Source organism: Zea mays, chromosome 10, assembly GCF_902167145.1.
Source record: "Zea mays cultivar B73 chromosome 10, Zm-B73-REFERENCE-NAM-5.0, whole genome shotgun sequence".
Taxonomy (NCBI): domain Eukaryota; kingdom Viridiplantae; phylum Streptophyta; class Magnoliopsida; order Poales; family Poaceae; genus Zea; species Zea mays.
This window is the reverse complement of record NC_050105.1, coordinates 146921128-146937247: the sequence shown is the minus strand read 5'-3', so window position 1 is coordinate 146937247 and position 16120 is coordinate 146921128. Positions and strand designations below refer to the sequence as shown.

The 16120-nt window shown below is 45.9% G+C and overlaps 1 protein-coding gene and 3 non-coding genes across 4 annotated transcripts; all 4 read right to left on the bottom strand.

The window, feature by feature from the left end:
- Positions 1–6645: 6645 nt before the first annotated feature.
- LOC100278720 (uncharacterized) lies at positions 6646–9221 on the bottom strand. The gene is made up of 2 exons (NM_001151905.2): positions 7711–9221; positions 6646–7626 (listed from the first exon to the last, which is right to left on the bottom strand). Exons 1-2 carry the CDS (start codon positions 9197–9199, stop codon positions 6929–6931), a joined length of 2187 nt encoding a protein of 728 aa, NP_001145377.2. The 5' UTR covers positions 9200–9221; the 3' UTR covers positions 6646–6928.
- Positions 9222–14855: 5634 nt separating this feature from the next.
- On the bottom strand, positions 14856–14944 carry MIR395p (microRNA MIR395p). The gene has a single exon (NR_121160.1). It is a non-coding gene; the product is annotated as a microRNA MIR395p (primary transcript).
- Positions 14945–15036: 92 nt separating this feature from the next.
- On the bottom strand, positions 15037–15262 carry MIR395o (microRNA MIR395o). The gene has a single exon (NR_121159.1). It is a non-coding gene; the product is annotated as a microRNA MIR395o (primary transcript).
- A 107-nt stretch (positions 15263–15369) lies between these two features.
- On the bottom strand, positions 15370–15435 carry MIR395n (microRNA MIR395n). Its single transcript, NR_121158.1, has one exon. It is a non-coding gene; the product is annotated as a microRNA MIR395n (primary transcript).
- Positions 15436–16120: the final 685 nt, after the last annotated feature.

Below are 16120 nucleotides of genomic sequence, written 5' to 3'. Positions count from 1 at the left end.
CGTACCAAGTCGTCCCTTGCCCGCACCCATTGGGGGGGGGGGACGCCCAGGAATTATCGGTATATTTTTCAAACGGTCACATCTGTGCAGAGCATGCAGTGAATACCTCAAGACAAAAATGAGATATCAGTAAGGATCAGAGGAAAGCCAAATATAACCAGCAAAGTACAAGATATGGCCGACAGAAACGACGTGAAGACTAGACAGAGAACGTCCGTCAAACGTCCAATCAATCGCAGAAGCAAATAAATTGCACTACCTAGCAAGATATGGATGGATTGCAAACTCGGCTGCTAAAGACAAAATATACGCTGACCTGGGCAGCAAAATATTGATGACATAATGCTGACCTCCAAAGCATAATGCAAAATAGCCTCATGCCAGTTTTCGCAAGTGAAAGGAAGACCTTCGAATGGATTATCCTTAAAAAATCCATTTGAAGGTCGGGGGCTGCACCCATTGGGTGCACCTCCGGTGCACCCCATGGGCGTAGAGCAAGATCGAAAAGACTAATCCTTAACCGAAATGCAAGAGTACGAATGAAGATAACCTTTGGAAGAAGACCTTCGAGTAGATTATCTTCTAAAATCTACTCAAAGGTCGGGGGCTACACCCATTGGGTGCACCCCCGGTGCACCCAATGAATTCCGGAGTCTTACAATCCAAAATGCCGACCTCTAAGGCACAAGCACAAAGCCAAACTTTGGTCGGACGAGTGATCAAAACCAGAGAAGACAGCAAGGAATCATTTTTTGGACCTTGGATCTTTGAGTTGATTACCTCTAAATCAACCCAAAGATCGGGGGCTTGTGGGGGATAGATATCCCCTGGGTCCACTAAAGAAGTAAAAGGCCTCACGAACGGCCCAAGGGCCCAATAATTCGTAAGGTCATTCTTTTGTGGGCCTAGGGAGAGACAGCCAACAAAGGAGACGTGAGACTGATTAGTGCAAACACAGGCGGCCCACAACGTCGAACGAATGGATCACAACAGAGACCCGACTTTCCCGCGCTGAAGCCCTCATGCAACAGAGCCACGCGAGGATAAGTCGGCGAAGGTTACGTAGGGATAAACTCAAGAGGTTCACTATCTTTTAGCTACTTGTTGTTATCATATCACATGTACTGCTCCACGGCCGAGTATATAAGGCCTAGGGGGCACCCCTTCAGATCGACCCTATCCTACTTAGCCATCCACAAAAACTCTCTGCGCCCTCTATCTAGAGAATCCTCTTGTAACCACGCTGATATACTCACCAGGACGTAGGGTGTTACGCACTTCTAAGCGGCCCGAACCTGTAAATCTTGTCCATTGTTCCTCGTGCGATCAGGCACGAACTATTTTGCTACAGTTGTCGACACCGCCCTACTCCTAAAAACACCTTGAGGGGCAACCCCGGGTGTGCGGTCGGACCCAAAACACCGACAGTCGTATCATCTTGGATTGTCATGATGTAATCACATAGAACATCTATTAAATCGGCTTTGGTCACTGACATGTCCTTTGTTGAAAGGTCACTCAGTAAAAATTCATTAGTGCACTCATCGGTCGGGATTTTTATAGGAGTTCTTTTATCCCAATCATGAACAAACCACCTTTCTAAGTCTGCTTGAGTGATGGGGCCATCATCATCTTCCATCAATACTTCGCTTTCTTCAGATACACAGAGTAGTTTCCTCTTCTTAGGATTTGTGGGACTATTTAATATCTGAACACCAGAGGAGCTTCCAGCATCGACTTCTTTGTCATACTTGTATAACGGACACCCCTTTCTCTTGTTTATATCTGAAGATAGTAATATAGCAGCCATTTTTTTCCTAAAGTGTGACATGTCATCCTGCAAATAAGAAACATTTTTTTAGCAATTATATGTATCAATTGGTTTGGCATAATAACAGAAGACAGCAAACAAATATTCATGTTATAGCCACATGTAATTTATTGTTCAAAAAAGAGACCCATCAGAAAGTGCAAACTGCCGACAAGAAAATTTGTGCATGTGATAAATATGCAGATTGCAGTTATGTCCACAGTGTATGCAAAGCAAAACGACTGAACCAATCATAAAAAATCGCCAGTCGTACGACAAAAAACAAAGGCGAGCACGACCTAGAACAGTAGGGATGCAAACAAGTCTGCAGCCTAGAAGAAAGCTCTACCACAATTCACGGCGTCCATGATGCACGCATAATGTCATGGTAGTAATAAATAATATACCTGGGTAAAATTATCAGATAGTTCATCCCCTGTCCAGTATTCGATATAGTTTAGTAGAAAGAGGCCACACGAGGAGCTACATCAACCAGATGATAAAATGTCAAGATTAACAGCAATGAATATTAATAGCAACACAGAAGAATGTATGGTGTATCTATCTGTTTGCTTTGCATATTCCATTTCTATTTCTCTAAGTGGCCAAGAAGCAACTCGGAGGTCTGGCCACCTGTGATCTTTTAACTCCTTACGCTGAGATACCATATCAATTTGTCTTTGGAGTCCTTTTATCTGTATATTATTATAAAAACATAGAATTGGAAGTTGAGATTTTAAGTTAATAAGGGATTAGTAATTGTTGAGTTTGTATAAACTCACAGTGTCAATGAGGTCATTGCGACCGGACGATGTACCAAGTGAGTCGAGCACTTGTATCTCCATATTTCTTGTATTGATCACGGCAAGATACCAGTGCATTTCTCGGATATTTATTGAAATAAACACCTACAAGTCAATTATAAATATTGCATAATAATACATGTAAACACTAACAGTGTAGATTGCAATCTCGTATTTACCATGCCATGGTCTAGATAAAGTAAAACCCTTCTTTCAGCGCTAGATATTTGTGCCATGTCTTTACTTGGATATAACTCATATGTTTTAGTTTCAACATCACCGTCTCGCTTTAGAAAGTTGAATTGAAAAGCATTTTCTATGTGTACACGACCTCTAGATCGGCATTTTAGATGCTCTTGAGCTTTTATTAAATTTATGTAACAGTCTATCACCTGCAAGTATGTAAGTTATGGTTTAAAATACCAGGGTGAGTATCAAGGAAGTGTGGTGCTCCTAGCTAGTTGAGTTATCATGAATTACCTCATCACCTAGATATGTGTTCGGTTGAAATAGGCATTCCATCCACTTCCTTTCCACAAAGGCATCATCAATAAGCACGACTTCTACCCTTGGTAGGGATGGCAGTTGGACCCGTGGGTATGGATACCCGCGAGTTTCGTACCCACCGGATATGGATACGGGTACAAAAACTCACCCGTGGGTCCTATCGGGTCGGGTATGGGTAAAATACTTTACCCACGGGTATCCAGTGGATACCCGAAATATCAATATACCTCTTTAAATGTGCTACATCCACTAAAAATGTGCTACATTCACTAGAAAAACTAACTCGCATGTGTTGTTGATTAATGAATATTAATTTGTGTTGTGTTAACAGTCAACTGTAATGTAATCGAGACCAATGAGACATTGAAAATGTTATAACTGTCAACTGTCATGAACTCATTAAGCTTTTATTCTCTGTACTCAAATTTAAATTTATTGGATGTGATAATTATGAGTTGAGATATTGTATCGACGTGTAGCCAAATATAGTCATTCTCGTGTTGCATTGGTGCTTAGATGTAAACTAAAATATTTTATGCATTTATTATAACACTGACCGAATGTTATTTAGTCTACAATAACATATCCACTGGATACCCGATACCCGGTGGATACCCGATGGGCATGGGTACGGGTATAGTTTATCGCCCGATTGGCTTGGTGGGTATGGATATTTGTAAAAGTCTCGGGTACAATTTCGGGTCGGGTATTATTATACCCGAACAAAACCCGACCCGCTGCCATCCCTAACCCTTGGTTCACAAGGGATTTCTTTAATCCAATCGATGAGTGCAAGATCACCCTGCGTGCAAATATAATCTACAAACAAAACAGTCATGAGATCAAACATAAATCACTTACAATAAAAACAATACAAATTGATCCATACGGTAGTATGGAAGTTATCATACCTTTCGGAACTATTGTAGTAGTCACCGATTTTTTTGGCTTGTTATGAGACAAGGACATTAGTAGGGATTCATCTACAGATAATGTATTATCTCTTTGGATGACTATAAGTGCAACATTTTCCTCTTGAGATTCCATCCACGGGAGACAAAAACCTATACTCATTGTTACTATGTATTATTTGATACACGATTCAAATTTTTCTATTATAACCAGCTAAACAATTTTACATGCATTAGTGATAACATAACAATGAACAATTAATATTGCAAATAAAATGATATAAACATATTGTAGAGGGGAGGCGGGGGCAGTCTACAGTCAATCATTTGAATGCAGATTTACGTAACATTATTCTCCAGAGACTAACATACTGCACTGCAGTTATTAACTTCAATAAATAAAATCTGAGACTGGTTGTACAGTTTTTGACCCCAATAAAATATGAAGCTGCATTCAACCTCAAATTGTCCACAACCCGAAACATCCGCATATAGTGTTCACATACAGTATTGGCCGAGTTCACAGACATTATACCGATAGAAACAAATTCACAGTCCAACTACGGCGTAAGGACCTCCTTATAGACGATATTCTTTGTGTATGTTACGCCATTTATTGTTGACTTCTTTTCCACCCCCTTCTTCATTTTATCATCAGTGACTGGAATTACAAGTACCTTCACATTCAATCGAGTTGTGGCCCTTGAGAGAGCAACATATAGCTGGCCATGAGAGAATACTGGTTCGGCCAAGTACACAGCAACATTAGGAATCGTCTGTCCCTGAGACTTGTTAACAGTCATGGAGAAACTTAGTCTTACCGGAAACTGCTTCCTTTTAAAATGGAAAGGGAACATCTCGTCATCAGAAGGGCACAGGGGTATACGAGGCAAGAAAACCCGCATTCCAGCATGCTGACCAAGGACAGTTTCAGCATCGATACTATTTTTTTGGAAACCACGTACCACCAGCCGTGTACCGTTGCAAAGTCCGTTAGCAGGGTCTATATTCCTAAGCAACATGATTGGGCACCCAATTTTGAGCTTCAGAACGTGCGGGGGTAGTCCATTAGGAGTCAGCGTGTTTAGGAATTCCGTTGGATAATAGTTATTAGGATCGTCCACCGCGGTGTCAAAGCTATGGTACATCATCTGCTCCCGTTGGAAACGATCGATCATCCTCATATTTATCATATTCACTCCGTCGTTCCGAGTAGTCAATATTGCTCTTGAAGTGATGTAGCTTGTATTAGACATGTTTTCGTTTAGACTGGGGTAAATGTCATCTATCATTCTGTCAAGGTCGCGGTCATCACCGGTATATGGCACACATACCTCATCTGGAAGACGAACATCACCATCGTTGTTCACTTCCTCAGTTCCACCACCGACACACAACAAATATTCTACAAACCATGGGTCGCTCTTTGCTCTCATGTTGCGAACAAGCTTTAGGTGGCACATTGATTCCCATAGGTACGAACTTCGTAGAGAGGCAGCAACTATCTGAGCCCTTGACCCCTTACGTACAACAGGGAGTACTTGTCTGAAATCTCCCCCAAACACAATAGTCTTCCCACCAAAGGGCAGACCAGGGCGTCCCATGATATCACGCATGATGTTGTCCAACGCTTCAATTGATTGTCTCTTAGCCATTGATGTCTTGTCCCAAATAATGAGCGACGCTTTCTGTAGCAACTTTGATGTCCCACTTTGTTTCGTAAAGGTACATATAGCACCATCATCAATAGTAAGTGGTACCTTGAAGCGTGAATGGGCAGTTCTCCCACCAGGCATTATGAAAGCTGCAACCCCAGTTGTAGCTGTTGCAACTGCAATCTTGTCCTGACTACGTAGCACCGCAAGCAATGCCTTATACAGATAAGTCTTTCCAGTCCCACCAGGCCCATCCACAAAGAACACACTGCCATTACTGGTGTCAACAACAGATAAGATGACGGCGGATTGATGCGGGCGGTTGTTTGAGGCTTGAATGGAGATCATGTTTGCATATCCGTGTCTGTGGTTGGCGGATAGCTCGGGGCGAATAGCGCGCGGGCGTGCGGGCGTTTGCGGGGGCTGTTTGCGGAGAGGTCGTGGCATGGGCGGCGGGATGTGCGGGCGGTACCCGCGCGCGTAGGGAGCGGCATGGCGGCTGGATTCGCGGTGGGAATCAAGGCGTGGTGGGGGTGGGCGGGCGGGCGTGCGCGACCTGCGCGTGATCCGCGCGCGTAGGGCGGGGAATCGCGACGGGGTGGGGGTGGGCGGCCGGGCGCGCGCGGGATCCGCGGGAGGCAGGGGATCGAGAGGTAGGGGATGGCGGGGGCAGGGGATCGGGAGCGGCATGGCGGCTGGATTCACTGTGGGAATCGAGGCGGGGTGGGGTTGGGCGGCCGGGCGCGCGCGGGATCCGCGGAGGCAGGGGATCGGGAGGTAGGGGATGGCGGGAGCAGTCTACACTGGATCCTTAATAGTTAGTAGAGATAATTTTGTTATGCACATGAGTTGTTTACACATTTCTATGAACACACATGGGTAGTTCGTGTAAATAGCTACACAGGTGGCATTATGGACATTTTCCTTATATATATCAAATAAAAATACAAGAGATGTCGTTTTGCCAAATAATTTATTAAAAATTCCTCTTGTAAAAATGTTGGAGCCGGAGTCAATTTAAAAGTAGCCGGAGCCGTGCCAAACACACACTTGCGTTAGCTCCACGTACTAACCATATAGACAGGTCATCCTATTCACCGTGCATGCGTGCACAGGAGCTTCCAGCTATATATATATGCGCACAAAAATGCTAGCAGTTTCCAGATAAACCCAAAAGCATGTTGCATGCATGAAGACACGCGCGCGTATCATCATCGCACGCATACTGCAATCCCCCGATCATTACCCTTTGGTGAATCCCATGACGTTGGGCGTGCCGGTGCTCTGCAGCCATGACGCGCCGTCGATGAAGGCGCCGGCGGTGAATGGCGTGGCGTCGGCCTGTCCGATGACGTGGTAGCCTGGCCAGTTGACCCTCTTGCTGGTGCCGGCGCCCGGGCCGGTGTTGGCGTACTCGGCGTAGTAGAGCGTCTTGAGGCCGAGGTCGCCCATCCACTCCGCCCACCCTTCCGGCCTGATGAGGTCGCCGATGGTGCTCTCCATCACCACCGTCCTCGCGTACTCCTTCCACGGCCGGCCGAGGTAGGTGGCGATCTGGAGGCGGTCGGGGAAGAGCGCCTGCTCCGGCACGATGCGGCAGCCCTGGAGCACGATGCCCGTGGGCATGTTGGGGTCCGTCCGCCCTTGCGCCGTCACCATGTTGGACTGGCTGTCCCCGGGCTTGCGCACCGTCATGAGGCAGTTCTGGAACAGCGCCGCCGAGTTGCCGAAGATGAAGTCCACGGTGCCCAGCACCTCGCAGTCGCGGAAGAACTGCCGGTTGGCGTGCACGTACAGCGTGTCCTGGTACCCCTCGAACCGGCAGTTGTAGAACACCGACTTGTCGCCCTGCACGTGCATCGCCACCGCCTGGTGCCCCTCCGGCCCCGCCGTGTTGACGAACCCCATCGACTTGCAGATGAACCCGTTGCCCTCAGCAGCTGCACATGCACGCTTTCATCTTCATCAGACGCGTTCTTCCCGGCCGCATCTAGTCCAAGTCATCACTATCTATGCAAACTTACAGAAGGTGGCTGAGGCGAAGGTGGCGAAGCCGCCTGCGTTGCTCTTGTCGCCGGTGACCACCGTCTGTGTCGGCCCGTCGCCGTACATGAAGATGTTGGCCATGTTCTTGGGAACGGTGACGTACTCCTTATACGTGCCGGCCTTCACGTAGATGACGAAGCGCCCCTCGAAGGTGTTGGGCACGGCGGTGATGGCCTCGGTGATGGTCTTGAAGTCGCCGCTCCCGTCCTGGGCGACCACCGTGTTAGGCTTCTGGGTCTGCTGCAGGAGCCTCCGCTGGGTGGCCGGCAGCCACTTGGGGAAGTCGCTGGGCGGCACCCCGCTGCGCCCGTCTTGGATCTCATCGAACGTGCCGATGAGGCCCGTGGTCAGTACCCTGTGGTCGCCGGACATGGTGTTCTCCGTCGTCGCCTCATCAAGCTGGCGCTTGGCCTCGGTGGCCGCCTCGTCGATCCCCATGAGCGTCCGGGACAGCAGCTCTCGCTTACCGGCGAGCTCGTCGGGGAGCTCCTCCGCCGCGAGAAGCTGGCGGTTTGCCTCGGCGGACGTGCTGGCGATGCTCTCGAGCTCGGTGGACAAAAGGTTGCGCCGGGCAGCGTTATCGGTCTCGTCGTCGGGCGACACGCCCAGCAGCTGGTGGCGGGCGAGGACGTCGTCTCCCTGGGCGCTGGAAATCCGAGACCCCAAGGAGCTAAGCAAGCGCCGGCCGTTTGCGCCGTGGGACATGCCGGTGATCTCGTCCAGCGTATCCGACAGGAGCTTCCGGTTTGCGTTTGCCACGCCCACGATCTCGTCCAGAAGCCCGCGGCCGCCGCTGGTCACCTCCTCGGCATCGCCTATCTGCCAGCCAAGAAGCCGGCGGTCGTGCCCCACAGCACCCGCCAGGGTGGCCTGCAGATCTTTGGCTTTCCCCGGCATGAGATCGCCGAGGCGGGTGAGGATAGCGAGCGCGTTGCTGCTGAGCTCGGTGGAGTTCTGCAGCACCTTGTCCATGGCCTCCTTGAGCTCGGGCTTCTCGAACCCGTCGGCGCAGGTGTAGACGTAGGTCATGATACCGGAGACCCAGACCCGGAGGTCCTTGACGTGGCGCACCACGTCCGCGGGCTTGACCCGTGCCAGGGCCCTGAGGTCCTCGGTGGCGTCGTCCAGGAGCTTCTTGCACACGTCCATGGCGTTCCTGCTGAGTTTGTCCTGGGCGTCCTTGCCAATGTGCGCGGACCGCTGGAAGGCGGTGGAGACCTCGTCCAGCGCCACGTTGAGCGCGTCCCGGAAGACGTCCTCCGGGCTGGAGGTGTCGCTCACGACATGCTTGAGGCTCTGCTCGCACTTCTCCGGGTACCGCGTGAAGGCGCACACCGTGGAGACCTTCACGCTGGAGAGCATGTTGCCATCGTTGTCGTCGGCGCTGGTCACCGTGGCCATGGTGCCGATCACGGCGACGATGCCCACCGCGGCGATGACGCTTGCGACGGTGACCCTGTTGGCCATGGCTGACGATGCGGGGTTATCTGGGAGGACGAGGCCTCGCGGCGACGCTTATATATGTTACAAAGGCCGGCATCCCCGGCGTAGCGTGTGGACACGAGCAGTTCTTGGCTGGAGGAGCACCCTCCCTGCTTTGGGTTGGGTTCCGACTGTTTTAGGCTACCGGCTTCGAATGGTTTGCATTGCATGGCAGTACTCTCTCTGCATCGTGGCCGTTGCCACTGTTTTCTTTTTATGGTACTGCTAGTAATGGACGAGAAGAGGTCTTCCTCCTGATTTATTTCATTGGGGATGAATTATATTATTACTTTTACTATATTTCAAATTCTTGCAACATACAAATTTACCATTGTTCGACCCTCTTCCACATTAATTAACCAACGATAGAAAACTGGCATAGTACTGTAGAAAAATGGTGCCGGTGTCAAAAGGTTACAGTCAACTAAGGTTGATTGATAATGAGCCAACTCAACTCGATTCGTCTCAATATATTAACAAAGAGTAAAGTACACTAGTGGTTCACAAATTTGTCATGTTGTGTCATCTACCCCGAACTTAGAAAACCAAGCAAACAAGTCCTCGAATTTTGTCAGCCCATGAAAACTATCCAAAGCCAGATTTGTAAAACTAGATACCGACGTGGCATGCCACGTCAGAGCCCTTGGAGCCTCCAACTTGGCATGTCGTGTCACTTGGGTCCTCGAACTTAAATTTTATGTCACTTCAACTTTCATTGGTTTGCTCTAATGTGGCACGACACGTGTCAGTGTTTCGTACCTCGCTCCGACAAGTAAATTTATTGTGTGTTCCGGACTCCGAAGGGTGTGCACGGAGGGCGTAAGATTTATACTGGTTCGGGCAGAATGTCTCTACTTACAGTCATTGGTGGCTTGCGCTACAGACACCATTGATGATCAAACTCGTGAGTAGCGGTAAGCAATCGAGATAGGGAGGAGAGGCTCTCATATCTCTTGTTGAGGTGGAAGTGGAGCTAGATGCTGCAAGGTGGAGTCCTAGCTATGTCTTGGCTTGGCGGGGCTCCGGCCTCCTGGTCCTCGTCGACGCTCCTCCTCCTGTTCGTCCTTGTGGGTTCGTCTCCGTCTGAAGGCGTTCGGTTGTCTCCAAGAGCTCTCTCCTTCGGTCCCCCTACCCGGAGGTCGGTCTCTTCCTTTTATAGGCCGGGACATGGGTCAACAAGTGGTAGCTTCCCTAGGAAGGAGCCATAAGGCACGCGTTTTACCCTAGGTGGAGCCACGTGTATTTGTGGGGCTCAAGGCTGCCTGGTTGTCTCGTATTTACCGGGCGTCAATGGTCTCGGGCGTCATCATAATGACTACGACGACCCTAGCCTTCGTAGCCTAAGGCTCGGCGCAGCCCGTCGTGTAGTACCCTGCGGGGTGTATGCGTACTCAGGCCTAGTACGATAGGCCATAAGTGTGCCGAGGTCCGAGGGCCTCATAGGTCATGAGTGCTATGCGGCCCGAGGTGCTCGTAGGTCATGAGTAGAAAGCGGACTAGCGTTGCGCTGTGGCTCGGTGGCAGGCGTGGTTAAATACGGTCGGCTATTTATGGCGAGTCAGTTCAGGGCCGAACGCGAGATCCACTCGAGTGGTTCCCTACCAACACGTTCGGCCTCTATTGTCAGGTTCCGACACGTCCAACCCTAGGCTCGGTGCCGCGAGGTTCGACCGGGGGCAGGTCCTTTTAGGGTTGATGTATCTACCTCTCTCAACTGACTGGCGGGCCCTAGCGATCAGGGGCTCCTTTCCTTAGCGTGCTCTCTGACTGGCGGGTCATAGAGACCGAGGGTCATTCCCTCGACAACACGTCAACATCTGGTTCATATGTTACAAAGTACATCTTTATCTTTATCTTCCAACATCCTATTTACATGTCTAGAGTTACTCACCCTAGTGTATATACAGACTAAATCATGTGTATCTCAACATATATAAAAACATATTAATCCACCTAAGTTATCACCCATTTACCAAAATAAAGCAAGGACCTTTCAGTCTCTCTATTCTTGGTATTGATGATAATTCTACAAACAAATGAAAACTAAGCGCATAATCCAAAGTAGCACTTCACACTAGTGTAAATTGTTAGCTTGGTTTATATTTTATGATGCTTGTCCAACTTTTAAGCTTTGTCATTATGATATGAATAAGCACCATAAGATTTTATTGAGTAGTGATAATTTCCCCTACATGTGTGCTTGAATGATTTAGATACAAGCTTACACACAGGCATAAGTATGAAATTTGTGGAAAGATTGTCAATGATGCTAAGGTATACAATATAAATATATATACCTTTGTAACATGTATACCACTCATTAAAAATATAATGGTGACATGCCATGCCACATTAGAGCAAACCGATGAAAGTTCGCAGACTCAAGTGACATAGCATTCAAGTTCGGTGACCCAAGTGACACAACATGCCAAGTTGAAGACCCCAAGTGGCTCTGGTGTGGCATTGTCACGTCAGCATCGGTTTTACAAACCCGACTTTGTGAATGGTTTGCATGGGCTGACAAAGTTCGAGGACCTATTTGCCCAGTTTTCTGAGTTCGGGGATGATAAGTGACACAACGTACCAAGTTTGTGGACCGCTAGTTTACTTGGCTCGACCGAGCTTGAGCTTGCTCGACTCCGCTCGGCTCGTTAAGAAACCAAGAGAACCAATGTAACTTGGCTCGTTTGCGAGCTCGAGCAGCTCGTTTAGCTCGTGAGACACAAAAAAAATATACATATATATAACAATATAATAATTACTAGTTAATTATAGATCAATTTAACACTAGAAAAGAGTAATAATAGCCATAATTTTGCATACCATGTCAATCCAACACCAAATTAATAAAGTTCATTACTTGGTAATTCATTCAACACACGGACTTTATTTTTCTAACAAATGGTTGCTTGTTCAAGTTACCGAGCTGGTTCGAGCTGGTTTGTTAACAAACCGAGCTAAGATACTAACTTAGCTCGTGACAAAATTAAAACGAGCTAATTCAAGTCGAGTCAAACTGACCATGAGCTAAACAAGCTCACAAATTACGAATATTTTGTTCAGCCCTACTAACGAACCGATTCAAAAGAGCTATTGGTACAGCACCTAGAGCCACCCATGCTTATACAGTTTCAAATGAACAAAAGCAAACTGAACAAAAGCCAGAGGATTAGACTATTAGAGCACAAGATGATCATCCGAATGATAGGATACGTTCAGCCCCAACACTTTCCGTTCTCGTAGCGTCGATCGGCTGAAGTCGATGCAACCAATCGTCACGCTCTGCTGAAAGCTTGAAACTGAAAGGCTCGTGCAAGTGCAACACGAGCAAAGCCCTTGATCGGCTTTCTTTTGGCGAAAAGGGCCCGTGCCTGCATGCGCGCTCCCCGAAGGCCCGAGCTAGTCTCGACCTGTCCAACTCGTTACATGGGCTGCCGAGCATCATTCAGCACCCTTTAGCTGAACAAGCAATGGAAAAGTATAATGGAAGCGGGTGTAAACTCATCTTAGTCCTAGGTGTTCCCTGAGTAAAAAAGAGTGCAAGTGTGCAACCCTAGATTTAAACCAAGTCAAAAAAATAATAACAGAAAGTAGCATCTCTTGATAAATTTATTATTAAAACATACTATACTGGTAACTTAATGATGCTTATTCGTATCGCAAATGTTAAATTTTTTTCTTTTGTAGATCTAATCAATTTTGAACTCATTTAAACATTTAAGAAAAATAATAATTGGACCTAAATGGATGGAGCAGTTATCACCGGTATGTATGAGTCTATTTATATGATTTATGAGTCTATTTGTGTGTATGATTCAATAACCTGATGATAAATTTTTGAAGCCCGCTAATAAAAATGGTAAATAGGAAATCACTCTCTAATGTAAGCACCTAGAGGAAATAGATAATCCAATACCTCTTACGGACTCCTAATATCATTTGTCACAGAATTATTCTAGCCTCTATAAGTTCGAACCATGAATCCAGGTCACAGTCAAGCATACAGGACACAAGTACAGTTTGTAAAGTAAAAAAATGAAGAAAAAAAATCCTTCGTTCTTTAATACTCCCTCCGTTTCTTTTTATTAGTCGCTGGATAGTGCAAAATTGCACTATCCAGCGACTAATAAAAAGAAACGGAGGGAGTACTACGAAGTAAGCTTTTATTTTTAATAGTGATATATTTTTATTTGTCTTTTACAATACTACTTAAATAATTTTACAGGTGCTACCTAGGGATTAACGAAGGCGTACACAATAGGTGTCGTTTTCGTTAATTGTCGAAAGGCCCGGAGACAACAATCCACCTCCAATAGTTCATTAACGAAGTCAAACACTTTATGACAATCATCTCCAATAAAAGAGTTAACCTAGGTGACTATCTTAAGTAGTCTGCCACGGTTAATATGATAATATATAGAGACGACAATAGTACGACTGTTGCCATTAACATATCATTAACAGATCCACTAGCCCTTAGCATGTGCCTCTTGGCTAAAAAATCATCCTCTCAACCACCCCCATCATCTTTCTCCGGAAGCTCCCCCATTCATTTTGATGAGATTGGAGGTTCTAGAACTACAAAAATCACCATTTTTGAGGTGGGAGGGGGTTGCTCTTGGATTATTTGAAGGAGGACATTATAGGAAGTTCTAGAATGCAGATGTGGTGATGTGGGCATGCTAGGCCACATCACCGAACCTATTCATGCCCACATTCGAAAATTCTTCTGACGACACAGGACCTCCAAATTTTTAGAGCCCTCAATATTTTTACCTATTTTTTGTCAAACTATTACTTCATTGACTATAAGATTTGAATAATATCAAGGGGTATGAGAAAATCATTAGATTTTTTGTTTACATATGAGTTGTGCTCTTTAGATAACAAAAGTTTATTTTCTTCTTCTACTCAACTTGAGATGACGGTAAAGAGTGGCCAATATTCTGATGTCGGCGGCAAAGACTTGCATATATATAGTTAATGTTTCTCTAATACTTTATCTCTAACAAAGACATGGACCCCTCATGATATTCTAAAGTTCGTGAAGCGAATGGATTGTTCTCCTAATGCCAATATTGCATGCATACTTTTGTTGCATCTGTAGAACAAAGCTTTTCAAAATTGAAGTTGTTCAAGTCCCACATGCACAATACTAACAACAATTGTATTTGAACATGTTGTTCGAGAGAAGATTAAATATGAAGATGTAATTGAAGATCTCATTTCAAAGAACATCAGGCACAAGATCCTCTTTACTAGAAGTTAAAAATATATCAGTAAATATGATACACCCTTTACATTTTAATTTTAATGCCTAATTTTGTTTTAAATATTTAGATAAACACAGTGGAATAAAATTTAGGATAATTTTATTTTTATGTAGTATAGGTGATATGGCATACTTTTGTATTTTGCACATAGACCAAAAAAAACCTTAGAGACGAACCTATCTAGCTATTGTCATATATTAGTGTCAAAAATAGAAAACAAATGAATAAACATATCTAGGGCTCATGAAGCACATGCATATATGGAATTTGGAAGTTGAAACCATGATTCAAGTGTTGGGTTCTTGGAAACTTACATCAGTGTTGAGTATCACCAACTTGAAGACACAAATGGATGTTGAGTACCACCAAGAGTTCCCCCAAACACTTCACATTACACATAATCTTAAATGGAGTTGTCATTTGAATGGTGCCTCATGTGAAGTGCTTGAAGGGAACTCATGGTAACACCAAACATTGTTCAAAGGTGTATCCCATATGGTATTCACATGGATAACTTATATTATTATAACTAAATGCTTCATGATGCTAAGAGTTCACCCAAACACTTCACAATGGCCCTTTATTAAGTCAAGGTCTCATGAAGTGCTTGTAGGGAACTCCTAGTAACACAAAACGTTGCCATGTCCTTTATCTCATATCACATGGTGCATGACTAACATCAAGCAAATGCAAATGATTTGTGACACCAAGAGTTCCCCCAAACACTTCACAAAAGCTCTCAGTGTGATGCCTCGTGAAGTGCTTGAAGAGAACTCCTGAAGACACCAAACCTAATTCTTTCAAGGTATATGGATCCACGTCCTTAAATAATTTCTTCTGTCACACACTTGACCAAGATCCGCCAAATGATTTGTGACACCAAGAGTTCCCCCAAACACTTCACAAAAGCTCTCAGTACGAAGCCTCGTGAAGTGCTTGTAGAGAACTCCTAGGGACACCAAACCTAATTCTTTCAAGACATGGCACACACACTTGACCAACATGCTCCAAATGATTAGTGGCACCGAGAATTCTCCTAAACACTTCACAAAAGCTCTAAAAAAGTGTCAGCTTGTGAAGTTTTTGCAGAGAACTCCCGCGGTCACTAAACATTATTTCCAAATATGGTTGGTGGCATCAAGAGTCCCCCCCCCCCCCCAACACACACAAACACTTCACAAAAGGTCTGAAAAATAAATATAGTGCCGCATGAAGTGCTTGTAGAGAACTCCTGGGGACACCAAACCTAATTGTTTCCCCCACTATCCTGTATCATATGCTGGTCCTCGATCTAGTAAGATCTCCAAAGTTCATGCTGCACTTAAGGGGGGGAAAAAGCGCATGCTGCACTAAGGGACCTAGCTAGCCAGCACAATTGCTACTTGTCACCCAGACTTCCCTCAAACACTTCACTATGTACACTCAGCTAGCTCCGGTGCATGCATGCACACAATGCAAACACAGTTCCATTGAACTAGGTGTAGCTACTGAAATAGTTTGACAACGCCAGAGAGGACGACCAGGGTGACAACCAAATTAAAACTAACCAACCAGGACCCTTACTTGGTACATTTCCCGTGGACTACTTCGCTTGTTTAATCCGCCGCTGATGATGAGCTCAGAGCTGGCTGCT